This window comes from Pelobates fuscus, chromosome 5 (assembly GCF_036172605.1).
Source record: "Pelobates fuscus isolate aPelFus1 chromosome 5, aPelFus1.pri, whole genome shotgun sequence".
NCBI lineage: Eukaryota > Metazoa > Chordata > Amphibia > Anura > Pelobatidae > Pelobates > Pelobates fuscus.
The window spans coordinates 175,066,869-175,084,639 of NC_086321.1; the positions used below are offsets into that span (position 1 = coordinate 175,066,869).

The 17,771-nt window shown below is 37.9% G+C and overlaps 2 protein-coding genes across 7 annotated transcripts in view; one reads left to right on the forward strand and one right to left on the reverse strand.

Annotated features, from left to right (window-relative positions):
• EMID1 (EMI domain containing 1) overlaps positions 1-15,537 on the forward strand; it is a 55,598-nt gene extending 40,061 nt beyond the window's left edge. For 2 of the 5 annotated variants that reach the window (XM_063454725.1, XM_063454728.1), the window contains exons 10-15: positions 2,547-2,624; positions 2,723-2,775; positions 3,419-3,472; positions 3,736-3,780; positions 3,935-3,979; positions 14,710-15,537. In XM_063454725.1, coding sequence (XP_063310795.1) covers positions 2,547-2,624; positions 2,723-2,775; positions 3,419-3,472; positions 3,736-3,780; positions 3,935-3,979; positions 14,710-14,970 — 536 coding nt within the window. In that variant the 3' untranslated portion in view covers positions 14,971-15,537. Of the gene's footprint in view, positions 1-2,546; positions 2,625-2,722; positions 2,776-3,418; positions 3,473-3,735; positions 3,781-3,934; positions 3,980-8,226; positions 8,312-11,697; positions 11,789-14,709 lie in introns of all 5 variants that reach the window. The other 3 variants (XM_063454729.1, XM_063454727.1, XM_063454726.1) reach the window with 3 other exon arrangements.
• The window catches only part of RHBDD3 (rhomboid domain containing 3), a 34,151-nt gene continuing 31,877 nt past the window's right edge, over positions 15,498-17,771 (reverse strand). For both annotated transcript variants that reach the window (XM_063454730.1, XM_063454731.1), the window contains exons 5-7: positions 17,484-17,652; positions 16,614-16,859; positions 15,498-16,060 (exon numbers count right to left, since the gene is read on the reverse strand). In XM_063454730.1, the coding sequence (XP_063310800.1) occupies positions 15,874-16,060; positions 16,614-16,859; positions 17,484-17,652 (602 nt within the window). In that variant the 3' untranslated portion in view covers positions 15,498-15,873. The remainder of the gene's footprint in view (positions 16,061-16,613; positions 16,860-17,483; positions 17,653-17,771) is intronic.

The following is a 17,771-nucleotide window of genomic DNA, read 5'->3' on the forward strand; positions in this document are numbered from 1 at the left end:
TCACCCTTAGAATATATACTCACCATAGGGGGTTGTTATCTATCCTCTTGTGTTAGAGCCATAATATCCAAATGTGTTAATAGAGAGAGGCATGTTTTCTTCCTTGATTCCTGTATGTGGTAGAAGATGTTTCAATGGGAATCATTCAGTACGTTAAAATGAGGCCCATTGTCTGTTTTGGATCCCATGAGGTAAGTACGCATTAAAGTGAGACAATTATACCATTTAGCAAAAACAAATTAAAAAAAACTTTTTTACATTTGTCTTTATGAAGTGAGGTTTCTAACCAATTTAACCCCTTAAGGACACATGACATGTGTGACATGTCATGATTCCCTTTTATTCCAGAAGTTTGGTCCTTAAGGGGTTAAACAGAACAGACTCTGCAATTATTTGAGATGTAAGTAAAAGACAAGGGAGGAGATGAGATTAAAGGGCCACTTTAGATCCCTAACGTACTTTAGCTTGATATTATTATTATTAGCTTGCTTATTATTTTCATTTTTTTTAAAGTGCAGATTTTAATAGAAATTGAAACTTTTATAAATTAACTTGGTTACACCCCCCCCCCCCCCCCCAGGCAGTAAATCAGACAACTGGTCTCTTACTTCCTGGTTGTTTTGCTCAGTGGAGCTAAACTCAAGAGGCAGTAACTGCCCAAATCACCTGTCTTGCAAAGGCTTCTCATTGAGCTGCATTGGGAAGTCTGTGATTGGACAGCCACACAAAGTCTGGGCGGTGTTAAAAGGGAAGGTATTGTAAAGGCTGCAGACAGAACTATTTTTAGATATACCCCAATTAAAAAGTGCATTGTTAAATGTGTGCAAATTTTCATTTGGGGAATATCTATTAAACAGTGATTTCTATTTATTTTGTATTTGGTCAGTTAAGAGACCCTTTAAAACTATTGTACAGACTACAGCTAGTGAGTACAGTATCACCTGTGACCCATTATAGTTTAATGATTCATTGCCAATGTGATGTATTTAAGCACTTTGCCATTTATATGGTGGCTGCATGCTGTTCTTTATGGGGTATTGTAGGGTGATGACCCGCAAATCATTGTGAAACGAAAATACCCAGACTTTTATTTGCTCTAAAAACTGCCTAATTTATCAACAAAATTAAAAAGTAGTAGGCCACCAGTAAATAAATAACATATATGACTTTCTGCTATGTGTGCCAGTCTTATTTTATCATAATTCATAGCTATTTTTAAAAATGCAACTTATCTTGGCTGATACATTGCCTTCCTTGGTGATTATAAATGAAAAAGTATGTGAATTCTAGCATATTATTGTGTTTTTTACTTTAACATTGCAGGTTTCATCACAAAAAAAAACAAAACTTTTCCAATTGTTAAAATATTGAATGAGTCACCTAATGGAGCACTAGGCAGACGGCACTCACTCTCCTATCTTCCATTCATTCCATTCAACATCTTTAATGATCCATACAATCGGGTGAATAGATTGCTTTAGCAAAACATATAAAATGTATATTGCTTTAGAAGAATTGCTGCCTTGTGTTATAGGATTCCTTTCTTTATAGGTATCACAGGTTTGATAAGAAATCAAGCCCTTATCAAATGTTATGACTGAGAGTTCAAATGATGTGATTGTCCACTTATTATTTTAGATTTATGAGTGCTACTTGCTAAATCTTGTGCATGTACATAGTTGTAGACTGCTTTCTTACTGTGCCCAGAAATACAAATTACAAATACCAAAATTTGGGTTAATGTACCTTGGATTGCCTTATAAAATATTTTTGTTACTAATCCTGTGTTTAGCAGAATAGCCATTTCTTAACCATAATACAAAATAATATAGAGGTAGGCGCTCACTATTAATAAATGTAGCAGCACATCACCAACAATGAGTTCCCTCACCCTTGTGACATATAAACCAAAATAAACAAAAAAAGGTGAACAGCGCTAGAAACTGGTAACAATATACATACAAAAAAAGGACCAACTGAAAACAAGAGACAAATAATGGTGCAATACAGTAAATAAATAGAAATAGTGATGGATAAGAGTCAATGGAACACTCACACTTTATAGAGCAATATAAGCTCTATATTTGTAGGCCTGGATGGTAAATTCCCCGTCTATGGATATAGTGCAGGTCAGCAGAGCTTATTTTCAAGTGGATGTGGCCATCATATAAAAAGAGAAACATAAAAAAATCCAGTGGTATGGTATGTATATAAAAATTAATTTAAAAAAAGGATAATATCCTACTTACATAACTTAGAGCAAGAACCTGTTCTAGTATGAAGAACTTTAGGTGGAACAATCCTAACCTGAGGATGAATGCAAGAACGAGATAAATAGCAGGAACTGGATATAGGTAAGTACTCAAAAGACTTGTTAAAAGTATTAGAAAAATATTTATTGTATTGCACCATTATTTGTCTCGTTTTGTTTTTAAGATATACAAACTAGAAGTTGGTCCTTTCTTCGTTTGTATATTGTTACCATTTTCTAGCACTGTTCACCTTTTTTGTTTATTTTTATTTCTTAACCATACCTTTTTTTGCAGACATATTTAATTCAAATCGGTTTGCTGAAAACGGGGGACACCAAATTCAGGGACCTCAGGGTCCCCCGGGACCAATGGGTAAGTTGCAAAATAATTCATGAGCATTATAACATCTCTGGTGAATTACCATTTTTAAAGTTCTTAATTATATTAATATATACCGGTTGTTTCTTTAGGACCACCTGGACTTCAAGGGCAACCTGGGCCTCCAGGACTCAAAGGACAAAATGTATGTTTGTTCCATGATCTCACAGTCCTGTTTTGTAATCTACTCCAAACTACAATGTTATTAGATGTTAATCCAGCAGCCATTTATTTCAACCAGATGTAATTATTCCTTGCTGCAGTAGATAACGTCACAATGATCTCAGGATTTGAACTGAAATCAGTGCAATTTTAATATGCCTTGAAATTGGCTTAATAGTGAAGTGGGTGTGAGAAGCTCTTTTCAATCTGCAAAATTATTTAAGATAAATTGGAAATTGGTCAAATTGTCCAAGCTAATAAATAGGCAATTATCCACTCTCTAATCTATGTCTCTGTGAGCTTTTCAGCCTTAACATTCATATCAGAGATGGAACAATCGCTTAATCTCAGAATTATTAATTATTCTTTTCAATCATTGTAGGTTTTTGTAGCTAGTGAGGTACCCAGTATCTCCACTGTCTAAAAAATATACATGGACCTGCAGATGAACATCCCTGTTCTTTATCCATTTTTTTGTTTTCTCAGCTGTCACATATTGAGAAATTGCAGCAAGTGATGGATTGTAAACAGTTTGCTTTGTCATGTTTTCTAGCTATGTTTTCCCACACAGCTGTGATGCATTGTCGTTGTTTGGATTGTTTTCCAATATTTTTTCTCTCGCACAGGGTTTGCCGGGCCCTCCTGGCAAAGATGGCATCCCAGGAGAGAAAGGAGACAGCGTGAGTGATATATTAGACTATGACCTTATAATGTTTAATAATAGTGTAGCACAAATCACAGCTGTTATCTTGCAGTGTTTAAAAATAATTATTTTACATTGCCATCCCAATGTTACACCATATTACAATTACATATTTTCCACTGTATATCAGTTGGTGGAATAACAGATAGTATTTTGCAATGTATAACAAGGTTTGTAAGGCCCACAGTGTTTTTTGTAATGATACAAAGTGTAAAACAAAGGCTGTGTTTTGCATTATAGGGCCCAATAGGTCATCCTGGGGAACCTGGGGCAAAAGGGGAAATGGTAAGTGTGTTTGATGTAATATACATACATCATACTCTTCTTATCTCTGTCTGTCCTGATATTTTCTGTTTTCACTTTCTTATTTACATTTTTGTATCCTTGCTATAATTTACCCTCCTCATTTTCTTTTAATGTATGCTCTTTCGATTGCCAGGGATCTCCTGGACAAAAAGGTGAACAAGGAGAGAGAGGAGAACCTGTAAGTATAAAGACTATTTCCTGGTACATGACACCCGCCCCCACTACAAAACCAGTAACACCTTGGGATAACTTCAACCTATGCCTTTACCTCAACCCAGCTTCTCATGAACTGTAACAGTATACAGTAATGTCTAACAGAGGAATACAAGCCTATGCCATGGCTTTGTCTTTGTACACCAAAGATGCATGCCATCTTTACCATCCAGTTGCTGTTAAGCTCCATATCACTGCCAGTCACTTATTAACACAGTCTTTGTGGAATTGTTCTCCAACAGCAGATAGAGGGTGCAGGCTGGACAGTTCAGTTCTAGATGATACCTGCATCCACCTTCAGACAGTCTAAACATATTCTATTTTCCCATCCTTTCCTATGTCTTAGCTCTATGCCTTTTCTATCTGTTTAGTTCTTTTTAAGTTCGACTACCCGAATCACGTTCTTTGTAAATGCCTACTGTTTTTCTCTTCAGTGTTTCTCCCCATTTCTCTCTTGTATCTTTTATCTTGCTTTCCTCACATCATGACCCCAAGTACTAAGCTACAAACACCCTCTCAGGAAAAACTTTACACTCCCAGTACACAATAGTGTCTGTTTACCTTGCTATTACTTTTATTAACTGGTTGATGTGAAATCTAATGTTTGGGGTAGATCCCATAAATGATGTGGTTAATAGGTCTTTGAAGTATGGACTGATACAGCTGTGGGGATTTTCTCCGTCTCACCCTCTTCTTCCTCCCCACAGCCTCCTATTTAACACTTTCTATGTTCTTCAGACCTTACCATGTAACCCTTTTCTTAATAAGCAGCAGCATGTTAATATTATTAACTCTGAGAACACAGATGTTTAACAAAAAAAATACTCTTCTGAATTAGATGGGATTAGTAGGTTATCACTATTAGCATGTACTCTTGTAGTGCCGTTTTAGATGTAGGCATCATATTAAAAAGTCTGGTATGGGATGGTTCTGCCTTCAGTAAGGATTGGACATGAATTAGATAGAATTTAAAAACACCAAGTTCCATAGGTTTGGTGGTACTGTGTCCCCTGAAACTCCCTTTCGTGGTGATCAAGGTGATTTACTGTTGGGGAAGAGCAAGACCTCATCTTTTTTCCTCACAGGCCTCCAAAATACATTCACCAGATGTGACAACATGTTAGACAACTTTATTCATTCCCCTGCAGAGCTCTGATAAAAAGAGCTCTCCCTACTCACTCCTTGACTGTGTATCAGTAGGAATATCTACATCCCAGACTGAACTCAAACTTTCCTCACCAGCACAGTTATGGGATGGAGAGGCAACAATACAAAATGTATATAGAAAAAGACAGAGATACACATTAAAACAAAGAATGAAACACACTGGGATATTCAAAGTGGCAATTTCCTGTGTGTATGGAAAATAAATCTGTTGATGAATGGCAGTTCCAAAATCTGATATTTTTTGTGATCTGATTAAAAGGTTTTAATCTAGACAAGTCATTGGGGTTTATCCCAATTCGAAAATAACAAAGATATGTTTTAATGTGCTCTATTATATATAGGTTTTTCTTGTGTGAATTTTCCTTTCAATGGTGAATATATTTATTTAAACAGTGCCTTAATACATCGTATCTTAATAACATCATAGATACGTCTGTGCACTTGGCCTTTGTTACTCTATAGCAGGGGTTCCCAATTAGTTTTTCCCGTGGAACCCTTTGACATAGTGTGTCAACATCGTGGAACCTGTGTGTGTGTGTATGTATCTGTGTTTGTATGTGTCTGTGTATCAAGGTGTGTCTATCTGTGTTTGTATGTGCCAGTGTGTATGAATCTGACACACAGATACACACACTGGCAGATAGTGACACACAGATACACACACTGACACAGATACATTGTGTATCTGTGTGTCAAGGTGTGTGTATCAATGTTTTAAAGTGTGTGTATCTGTGTTTGTATGTGCCGGTGTGTGTCAAGATGTGTAAATCTGTGTTTGTATGCGCCAGTGTGTGTATCTCTGTAAATATTGGTAAAGAGTGTGTATCAAAACCACATAGGGAGGGATAGTCCCAAAAACAAGTGTAGTGGTAGTAAACAACCATAAAATACAACCTGAACGTAGGCAGATGGCAGAATCTTATCTACAAGATATAAATATAAAACATAACATAGTGTATACTGTGTAATACATATATGTACTGAATAAAAATGGACTACCACTCACATTTAACAGAGCCGTACCAGGCTCTGTATAGCAGGCTCAAAGGTGCCAATTCAGGCTAACGAAACTCCAAGGAATGAATGGAAAAATTCCGTAGTGAAAAAAGTATATATTTATTTAAATAAAGGTAAAATAAGCAAACTCCTGGTTATAAGGGGGTGGAACCCAAATGTAAGTAATAAAAAAAAGGGGGTATCCACTTACCCGAACAGTATTAACCATAGGAGTAATATAAAACAAATATAAAAAACAATCAAATATTTGGATAGCCCACTCTTTACCAATATTTACTCTGATTTAGTGTCTGGGAAACACTGCTGTATCAATCACTGTTCTATATTCACCTTTGCTTCATTTTGAGAAGCGCCTACTCACTATCTCCTATTTTGCATGTGTGTATCTCTGTGTCAGTGTGTATCTGTGTGTGTGTGTGTGTATTTTTCTGACACACAGATATACACACACACACTGGCACACAGATACACACTGACACACACATCTTGACTCACAAATACACACACTCATATACACACAGTGACATACACACACTTGCACCCACAGATAAACACACTGACACACTCAGATACACACACACAGGCACATACAAACACACTGATACACACTGGCACACACAGATACACACAGTGACACATACACAAACCTTGACACACAGATACACACACTGGCACGCTCAGACACACATACTCTTTGACAGACACACATGCACTCTCACTGACAAACACACATACTCTTTAACAGACACACATACACTCACTGACAAACATACATACTTTTTGACAGACACACATACTCTTTGACAAACACACACACTCTCACTGACAAACACACATACTTTTTGACAGACAAACATACACTCTGACAAACACACACTCTTTGACAGACACACATACACTCACTGACAAACACACATACTCTTTTACAGACACACATACAAACACATATACACTTTCACTGACAATAATAGATACACTCTCACACACTCACTGACAAGCACACGTTCACTCTCACTGACAAAAACACATATACTCTTTGACAGACATACAAACTCCCTAACAGACACATATACATTTTTTTTTTACATTTTACTCCACCCAGCCCCCCTACCTTTAGGAGTGCTGGCATGGAGTACCTGAGGTCCAGTGGGGCTGCTGGGCGGCTGGGCGGCTGGCGAGTGGTCCCTGGGATCCAGTGAGGTGGCTGGCGTGCGGGCGACAAGGGAGCAGTGATCTCCCTGCTCAGCTCCCTAGCGCGCCTCTTAGTAAAACCGGAGCCAGAGTGACGTCATATTCCGGCTCCAGCATCACTGCTGTGCGGGTGAGGGAGCTGAGCAGGGATATCACTGCTCACCGCTCCCTCGCCGCCCGCGGCCATTTTATTTTGAAACATTTTGGCAGAACCCCTACACCAATTGGGAAACGCTGCTCTATAGCTAGAGAACTGCAAAAGGGAATTGCAAATTTTAGCACAAGATAGCTGAGATGGAAATATAGCTAACTCTGTAAACATAAAGATAGAAGGTATGCTGTTGCTTATCTCCTGAGTGGGGGTTAACCTCTAGTGAAATTAATTAACTAATAATGAACAAAAATATATAGCTAACTCTGGGAAATTAGTCTATTCAGAAATACATTTTGTAATTGCTGTGTCAATTTTCCTCAATCCCTGGGTTAGCGAATAAACCACCTTGTGCTTGTGTCCCTATGAGATTCAGATGATACTGTTAAAATCAGCGTATTCACTAGTACTACTCACATAAAAAGCACAATTATAAAACCAGAACGGTAGAGTTATTAATTACACTTTTTTCTTTAAACATTGTTTTAATTTACTCAACATCAATGGGATTACTATAATTAATTCTAAATGAAGTTGATCTCATATCAACCTTATGCATGAATCCTTTACAACTGACCTGTTAACTCTTAGTATGTCAGCTTCAAGATGTGTTAACCCCTGATGGGTTCTATGAGGGTGGGAGGGGGTTAATCCCTTACAGCTGTGTCTGTCTCTTGCTTGAACAGGGGGAGAGAATGCTGCAGATCAGAGAAGCACTGAAGATTTTAGCAGAAAGAGTTTTAATATTGGAGACAATGATTGGAATACATGGTACGTATCAAGGAGAGATTGGGAATGTAGAGAAAAGTGGGGGAGTGGTGCAGTAATTAAGCAGAATTATTTGATTGCCATCAGGCAAATATGGATGATAATACTGGGTAAGGCAGAGATGTGGGGGGAATCAAGACAAGCAATTAGAATAAATTATAGCTAAGTTTTAGAGAATACGTGGAGATATATGAAGGTGTGTGTCAGCCATAGATATACACATGTGCATTGTTGGAGTAAAATTTTGAATTCAGTGCTAGCAGTAATGAGAGCATTGCTAAATCTGCATTCTATGAGTTCACAATACTATACATGTAAACCATCATCCATTCTAAGATGATACACTATGGGGCATGACTAGTAAAGTGATAATTCTGTCAGCTTTTTGTTCCCTGGCAGTAATCCTTGCTATTATGATATTGCTCCAAAGCGTGATGGTTTTGTATAGCAATAGCTACTGGGTTACATATCTATCACTGTGAGTGTTGACAAGAGACTAATAGATCAGTACAGCTATGAAAAAGTGTAAACAAAAGATAATCCATAGTAAAATCATAGATAGATATTTAAAGGAACACTCTTAAATACCATAATCATTACCTACCATTGTAATGGTCATTGTCGCTGTGCTATATGTCGAGGGGTCCAGTCCCCTGTTTGCAAGGTGTTTTGGATCTATGAGCCACCCCCTCTTCAGCATAACACATTATCAAGTGTGACTCAAATTAATTGACCTAAGTGTAGAGATTATGCTGCTTACAGTGGTCCTTTAATAAGACGTTTCCATGACAATCATGACAGAGGCTTATTTGGTAATGCTAATTATTATAATAGTAATTTTATCTTTAAGCTTTTGTGCTGGTCAGTTATTTTCCCTACTGTACCTAACAGTACACTCCACTGGGCTAAACTAATGAGCTTCACAGCACAGGAAAAGTCGGTTTCAAGAGGAATTATACAAAAGGATAGGCACAAAACTGCTTGTATCCAGCAGTCAGCTTCACACAAGTATTTTTTTTAAAAGAGTAACTGCCACTTTCCTTGGAATTGTACCGCTGAATAAAACATTGAAATTCCCTTTGTTATTATGTTACTTTTATGTGATCCCATGTTTTGTTTTTTAAACATGTATATTCCAGTTTTAGCGATAGATATCACAATCCAGTTCAGTCCAGTTACAGATAGGACACACAATGCAAATGAGTAAGATAGGACACATTGGGAGTTATGCATTTTCTGGTGCTGTTTTTGCCAATTTATTCCATTATTTGGTCCAATATATTCCTTACTGCTTATCTTCATTTTATTCTCTTGTTCCAAATTGGTTCTTTTTCAGTTCACAAATGTGATGCTCCCTATGTATAAAAAAAAAAAGGAGGTGCAAGAGTGAGCTTTTTATTTTATTTGCCATATTTTTGCTACTGCCAGAGTGGTGGATTTTCTGACACAGATAAGCAGTATCCATGGTCTTCCTTTTTGTTTAACCCCTTAAGGACCAAACTTCTGGAATAAAAGGGAATCATGACATGTCAGATATGTCATGTGTCCTTAAGGGGTTAAAGGAATGTGTCCGCCCCATAATAACTTCATCTCATTGAAGTTATGTTGGCAGGAGTGAAGTTGGTCTCCTGGCGCTGCCAGCACTGCCTCCCTTGATCCTCCTCCAGCAGCCTAGGCAAATCATCCTGTGACAGGAGGCAGTGCCGGTGTTAAACCATTCAAAATGGTTTATACCTTGATGTTTAGCCTAGTGACACTAGCCTCCATAACAACTTCATGGAGATTAAGTTGTTTTGGAAACTGGTGTCACCCAGGAGTGTTTTGTTGTTGTTGTTGTTATTTTTTTTTTTTTTTTTAAGGAATAAAAAATCCTTCAAATGGTAAATGTGTCTTTCTTTCCTATTGATATTACTTATTTGTCTCATGTTGTGAATGTAATCAATGATACCCCGTCTGTGGTGTTAGAAGGTGAGTTTACAATCTTAATGATCCAATCCAATGTAGTCCCATAGGAAAGCATTGGGAGGATATTGTGAATACGTGTCAAAACACCATGCTGCGCCATTCAGCACAGCTTTTCCTTATAGAGATGCACTGAATCAATGCATCTCTATGGGAAACGTAGGAAGCACTGAGACAGGAAGCGTGAGCAGTGAGTCCTAGAGGTGTTCCTAGGCAGCAATGTAAACACTACATTTTCTCTGAAAAGGCAGCATTTACATTGAAACCCTGCAGCGCTTCAGGAGCGCCATAAGGTGGCCAGCCAGCCCTATCCTGGGCCCTCTGTGATAGACCATTGGCCCACTCCTCTTGATGTTCCGCACCTTCTTGAACCTAGGTGCAGTACACCCCGTGTACCTGCCCAGGATCAGCCCTGCATGCCACGGTTTCATTATTTCGCCAGTAAACCAGCACCCCCTCCCCAGCAGTTACCGTAGTTATGGTAAGAAATACAGCCTCACCACACCAAATGTCTTGGTAATATGGCAGCATATAGATTGTATTAGTCCAGTAGACAAAATCCCAGAGTATTGCAGTATGCAGTGCTACCTTTTTATTGGACTAACATAATACTTTAATACTTAAAAAAAAAAAAAAAAAGCTTTCCCCTCTTCTTAAGGTCTTACGCTTGTCTTTCAAGTATTAATGTATTATGTTAGTCCAATAAAAAAGGTATTGTTGCATACTGCAATACTCTGCTACTATTCAGGAATAAATAATGTGCTATGTATGTATTCTGAAACAAAAATATATTTAAACATTGCTTAAATATTAAGAAATACTGGAAAAGGGATGAGTTTAGAATGTAATCTGCACTCATTCCTCTAGAGGGCATGCAACAATGAACTGGTAAATTTTTGCACGAGGTTAGCAACTCCACTGGCTGGTGAGCTAGTACCGAAATCAACACTTTTGTTGCAGTGCCCTCTAGTGAAATGAGTGCACATTACATTCTAAATTATTATACTGTTATTTTAAGGTTTCCCCTTGAAGTGCAGGACATATTGGAGCATCAAATGGAAGTGATATTATTATTTTTTTACCATGATCATGTCTGTTGCTCAGTATCACATTGTCTAATATAAAGAATGGAATTGAGAACAATGTTTATATTATTTATTTTTGGCAAATTCCTAGGTTTCCATTTCTTTCTTTTCCTTTTTCTTAAGGTATCTTCCTATGTATTGACTGTATATTGTCCTTCGCATATATTTATCTTCCTTCAGTATTTCCATGTCTTTTGTACTACTTACCTATGAATTTTCTTTTTACAACCCCCCCATCCTTCATTTCTTATCCTAATTGTTGTCCATTTTGTTTTTGCCATCACGCCCTTCATTCCATTCCCTTTGGTCCACTGTCCCATTCTGCTATTTTCGGTCTGGCAGGTGGTCAGCTTAGCCTCCTTTCTCCAGCTTCAAGAACAGCTGGAGCTGCTGGTTAGAAGGGTCACTCTGCTTGAGTACATTATGTGGCCAGGTAACAATAGTCTTACACTGCTTCATCCTGTCCAAAAGCAAGGCTTCTCTAGCAATCCCCTGTACCCACAGGGCTGTGAATGTAACATGTTCCCAACAGCACCAAGTAAACAGCTCTATGGGAGAAGGCCAAAACACTTTGTTCTGTTATATAGTTACAACTGTAATCAGATACACTTTAAATCCTATTGGTCTTGCACAGTTAAGATTATAGGAACAACCAATACCTCATGAAGATTTACCACTTAATGTATTAAATCTGGCCAAATTATTACCTATAGAGTAATTACTTATGGTCCAGGGTTTTGGCAATATTAATGTACATATTAAAGACCTTAACCCTCCTGCAGCTTTAACCCAAAGGCTGTGTGTGGAATGGACTATCATTACTGCTTTAAAGAGTTGTCACATTTAATATGCATTTTGTAATCCATTCGGGGAAAAAAAAAACGGTAACTATTAGTCATGTTATCTTTACACATGTCTGTGTTTCATTTATTTGATTCATTTTACTTTTGACATCCCATCTTCTTTCTGAAATGACAGATGTGTTGATTAAGGCAAATCGCCTTAAATTTCCTGCACAGTTAAACTGTATTATTGGTAAATGAACATTCGGCTACATCCAGTAAAATTTACATTTCTGACAATTTTAAGTCTGTTGCTCACCTCATCTCTGGCAACCTTACAATCTTGCTGACACCATTTTATGGGGAAAAAAGAGGAATTGTGGGCACATTAGACTGCTTATTATAAGCACTGCTCGGTTCAATCATTAATTTTAAGTTGAACCGCTTTATATTGTTCCATGCTTCAAAAAAAATTCTGGAAAAAAAGTGTTTACTGGGATGAATGCACTGTATAATGTGACATCTTTGAGGCTCCATATCATCATTCATTCATTGTTTAATGCCTTTGAATCCCACTATAACAATAGGACTAGAACATGTTACCTTTATAGCCCTTATAAAGTCCTCTCCAAGCTAGAAGCTAGATGTAAAAGTGTGCATGCTACCTGTGCATTAGTGGTGCATGAACAGCAAATGTGCACGAGGCATGAATTTGTAGAGAGAACTGCACGTTGTCTTTGTCTATGATTGTGGTTTTTTAAAAAACTGCAATCATTGGTTGAATTTTCTCTTCTATACATTATGAATATAACAAACATGTAAGTACTAGGTAGTCTTCTAGAAAACAAATATTACAAACTGACTGCACCAGATTTGCTTGAATTCTGTTTTTGGATCATTTGATCTCATTCAATGAGTTTGATGAAAGGACACATGTAGACATTAGGGACTTTGCTGGATGGGAGGCTGCATTCCAAAGCATTCTCTAAAGGATTTATTTGGGGGGCTGGCTCTTTTCCATTCTTCTATAGTATAACGTTTTTAAAGAGACACTCCAGGCACCCAGACCACTTCTCCCCATTGGAGTGGTCTGGGTGCCAACTAATTACCTTCCAGGGTTAACTCCTCCTTTAGTGTCTGTCTACTAGACAGCCACTAGAGGGCACTTCCTGCTTCATAGCACAGGTTTTCTGTGCTATAGCGTCGCTGGACGTCCTCACGCTGTGTGAGGACCTCCAGCGTTGCTAAAATCCCCATAGGAAAGCATTTTCAATGCTTTCCTATGGAGAGGTCTAATGCGCGTGCGCGGCATTGCAGCGCATGCGCATTAGGTCTCCCCCGCCGGCTGACGTGGTGACGGGGAGGAGCATGGGCGGAGGAAGAAGCAGCGACGAGGGACATCGTCGCTGCCTCTGGTAAGTCACTGAAGGGGTTTTCACCCCTTCAGCAACCGGGGATGATAGGTGGGAGGGAGAGGGGACCTGCAGTGCCAGGAAAACGGATTGTTTTCCTGGCACTGGAGAGTCCCTTTAAGCAACCTACCCCAACCGTACCATTTTACTCTATTACCTAATCATAACCTCTGACCTTAATGCCTAACTTTATTCCCTATCCCTAAATGTAACGACAGTCTACACTTTACCTCTAACTTTTACTCTATTCCTAACCTTAACCCACACCATATTGTCAACACTTAATCATAAATTCTTATGCTGACCTTAAGCCTTCACCTTTTTCCTAACTTTAACTCCTCATGCTAACCATTATAGAACTCCATTTCTCACCCTTACTACTTACCCTGTTACTTACCCTGTTCCTAACCCTAACTTCCTCCTCTATTCCCTAACCTAACTACGAACCCATTGGCAGTTTTAAAACAACCACAATCAAATTGCCATCCTCCAGCCTCCCTGTCTTTAAAATTCCATAAATCCATTACACCACGTCTGGATCAGGGATTTCCTTGGAAACTCTGACATTCAGCTGAAGTTGCTACAGCACATTCAGTACTTTTCCTTTTTACTTGTTTAGACTAGAAACTCAAGGAAGACATCTGTGCTATAAAATGATTCTTGAAGTGGGACGATTTAAAAATATTGAGTTAGTGGTGTATAGAAGGAAGACCTATCCATAGTTCTGATAATATAATGTTCTCTGCTTATTTCTTGTTTAGTTACTATTTCCCATCTGAAATGCATTGTTGGGTGACGTACATAGAAAATGGATTATATAATTTTAGACACACAGATTTAGAACATACTAAAAAAAAAAAACTTAACCTTACAAATGATTATTTCCAGTTAGTTCATTTAACTTTGGACACTTGGTCTGCAGATTGTGTGGCATGCTTAATATGAATTGTTAGATGTAATAGGAAGGGTGTTTCCAAGAGTTCACCAGGTTTAATATAGTAAATATAATGTAAATGGGGATTATGAATAATTTAGGATTGTTGGCAGGGGTTAGATGGGTTGAAGGGACCAATGATGCGTATGGCTATGTTCATCCTTAGTACTATATTGACAGTATTTGAGTTAAATATCTAACATATTTACAACTATTTGGATTTCAGAAGCGGACTCTGGCTCAGGAAGTGGACCCTCCCCAACAAGTTCCACTGGATTCTATCGTGGAAGGCGCCAAGGTCCTTCACCTTACAGAGTTGTACAATCACAGCACAATGAGGATGAGGAAGATGAGAGCTTCTGATGATTCCCAGCAAAAAGCCATTGTCCAAACAAATTTGGCTGTACCCAGTCTTCACATATGTGTGCCTTGTTACTCTAACTACCAAGCATCAAAGATTGCCAAGTGGGTTGTTGGAATAGATTAATCTTTTCACAGTAACCTCTTTAATTGAAACCTCCCACTGGCAAAAGAAATGTTTACATGACGGTTTGTTCTATAAAAGTATTGGTTTTATTATGGAGATATGATCTTATTTAACATGGATTTGATACCCCCCTCTTGTGTTCATGTTTTTCTTATAAAAAGGTAGTGATAATGTCATTTGTAGTACAGGTGCTGCACTGTAAACTTAGACTCAGTATGGCCACATTCCTAATTAGTGGACATTCCAATGCCATCTGTATGAGTAATATGTAAGACGTAATGTTAATCACTGCAAAGTATGGGCATCCCGCAATTCATTTCTGGCAGTTGTGAGCACTTAAAATGGCAGCAGAAGGAGATTGCTGCTATAACCCCTGCTCAGTTGTGGGACTGGGATTTAAAACACATTAGCGCCAGTAAAAGATGATAGCTGATGAGTTGGTGTGGTTATCATAAGAGGATATGTAACTGTATTATTTGTTTGTACATGTCTTATTATATGAATCCTCTGTGTGAGGACCAAAAACACTTTGTATAAATAAAAAGATTTTTTCTTTTTAAATTGAAATCTTTGTTAATTCTTTTTTTCCCCAAGATTAATTTGTACTAAATATGTTGTTTCTTAATGTTGGTGTCTGAGGCTGGGATAATAGTGGGAATGAAAAAGCCAATGCTTTGTTTAAAATGAGGTAACAGAAGGTACCAAGGCTTATCTAAAAACCTAGATCTCACCTCAGACTTGAGTCTTTGAATGGATCTGTTCTGTGCCAAAGTTAAACATTACTCTAACCAAGTTATTAAAAATAAGTGTCCCATCCAATCACCCCTTTTGTCTTGGGTTGGATAAAGTCTTGTTAGCAGAGTAGATCCTAATTTTACAACACAGGCAAGATGTGTAAATGGCTCACTCTGGTTTCAGGGCCGTTGTTTCTCTTTTCAACGAGTCACCTTGTCTTTCACTGGTTACCTTCATGTCTTCCCCGACCCTCCCCTCTACAAGCAGGGACACTGCTGTGTCCACCTTGCCAGTTGCTGCTAATGCCACCACTGCAGGACCTGTAGGGAATCCCATTCGCTCCAATTGCTGAAGCCTGGGGGGAAAAAAGAAAATGGAATAAATTTTATGTCAAAACTAAACAGGAAACATGAAGATGGTGAAAGAGAGATACAAATAATGTGCAGACAAAGTGTATAACATGTCACAAATAACATAGCCAAACAGATATTAGGGGCAGGTCACTGTTTTAGCAATATTGTTCCTGGGAACTTGCTAATGGCAACCAATTTTTTTTTTTTTTTTTTTTTATTATTTTCAGCAATCTTCTAACTTCATGCAGTTTTCCAGTGTTTGGTACTCATGGAGAGAGCATTTTACAAATTGCTGTCATACAAGATTGTATTTGAGCCAGCCACAGTTTCTACTAGACAGAAGTTATGGAAATTTTAACAAGGATAGCAATATCGATATACCATAATCTGCAATTTATTTATCTGCTATACTGTCTTAAATATGACAATCCCAATGGTTCTACTTTTAAAATATCTAATTTTGAGGAGTAATTAAGTTAGAGACTAATGCAGGGTTTGATTTTGTCATAGTTGGTTTGCGCATTTCCAATAATTTACTGGCAGCCACTTGCGCACCTGAATGTAGAAACGCTGGACTTGTGCAGAGTGGGTTCACTCATCCTCTGCTGCTCATAGTCCTGTAGAGATGCCTGGATCCCAGCTTTCAGCATTTCATTTTCCAGTTGTTCTGGATCCTCAAACAGAACAGATAAAGGAATATCTCTATGTTCAGCAAAGAGTGGAGCATGGATAGAAACGTTCACCAAAGGCACATCTGGATGGAAAACTGTCTCAGACACATCCCTACTGAAGAATGGAAGCCTGAGAAGGAATACAATGCACAAACTATTATAAATTTGCCTTGCCCATTTGCCTTTTGCAGCGATTTGTAATGCACAGTGGCTTGCGGAAGTATTTTTCCCATTCTATTAGTGTCACATTGTGTTGTAATAATCTAAACTAAATGTTTCAAAATAGATAAAAACGTTAGACACAACAATGGCTACTTGACAAGCTTTGTAAAGAGAATCGTGAAAACCATTCATATTTCTTTTTAAAATGAATGTTCATTAAGTAGAGAAGGGACAAAATTAAAAACCCAAGTACAATAAGAGATACAGTTGAGGAAGGAATTATTTGTAAATACAGTATTTTTCGAAAAAAAAGGGACAATGTTTAAAAGTAATGGTGGGGGAATGCTACTTCTTACATAGATGTCTGCAACATTTCAATTGAGGAAGCAAATGCTAAATTAGCAAAGAAATGTAAAATAGATTGGGATATATATAAGGCTTTCCACAAGACCTTATGAGTAAAGTAAAATAGATCGGAGAATAAAGTGCACATGAGATAAGCCAGTTGATTCATATCTGTCCCCATGATTTGCATTGTTTCTGACTAACAGAGTTTATTTGGGGTATGGGGTTAATAACATTTATCACTCACCTTTCTACTTTTTCTCTTTCATCTGTACCTGGTGGCACGGTTTGTCTGTTTCCCGATGGTATGAACGATGCAAGAGCAACAGACTGAAGAGTACCACATAGACGACTTCTCTCCAATGTGCGTCTCCAAGGTTCTAACCACTCTACACTTGAGAGCAGTACTGATCGGGCTACAAATTGTAGGTAAAGGAACACCAACTGCAAATTTTGTTTTACTAAGACACAGACACAGACCTACAAGTATTGCTGATTGGTTTTGAAAGCAGAGTCACACAGATTCACAACTAAG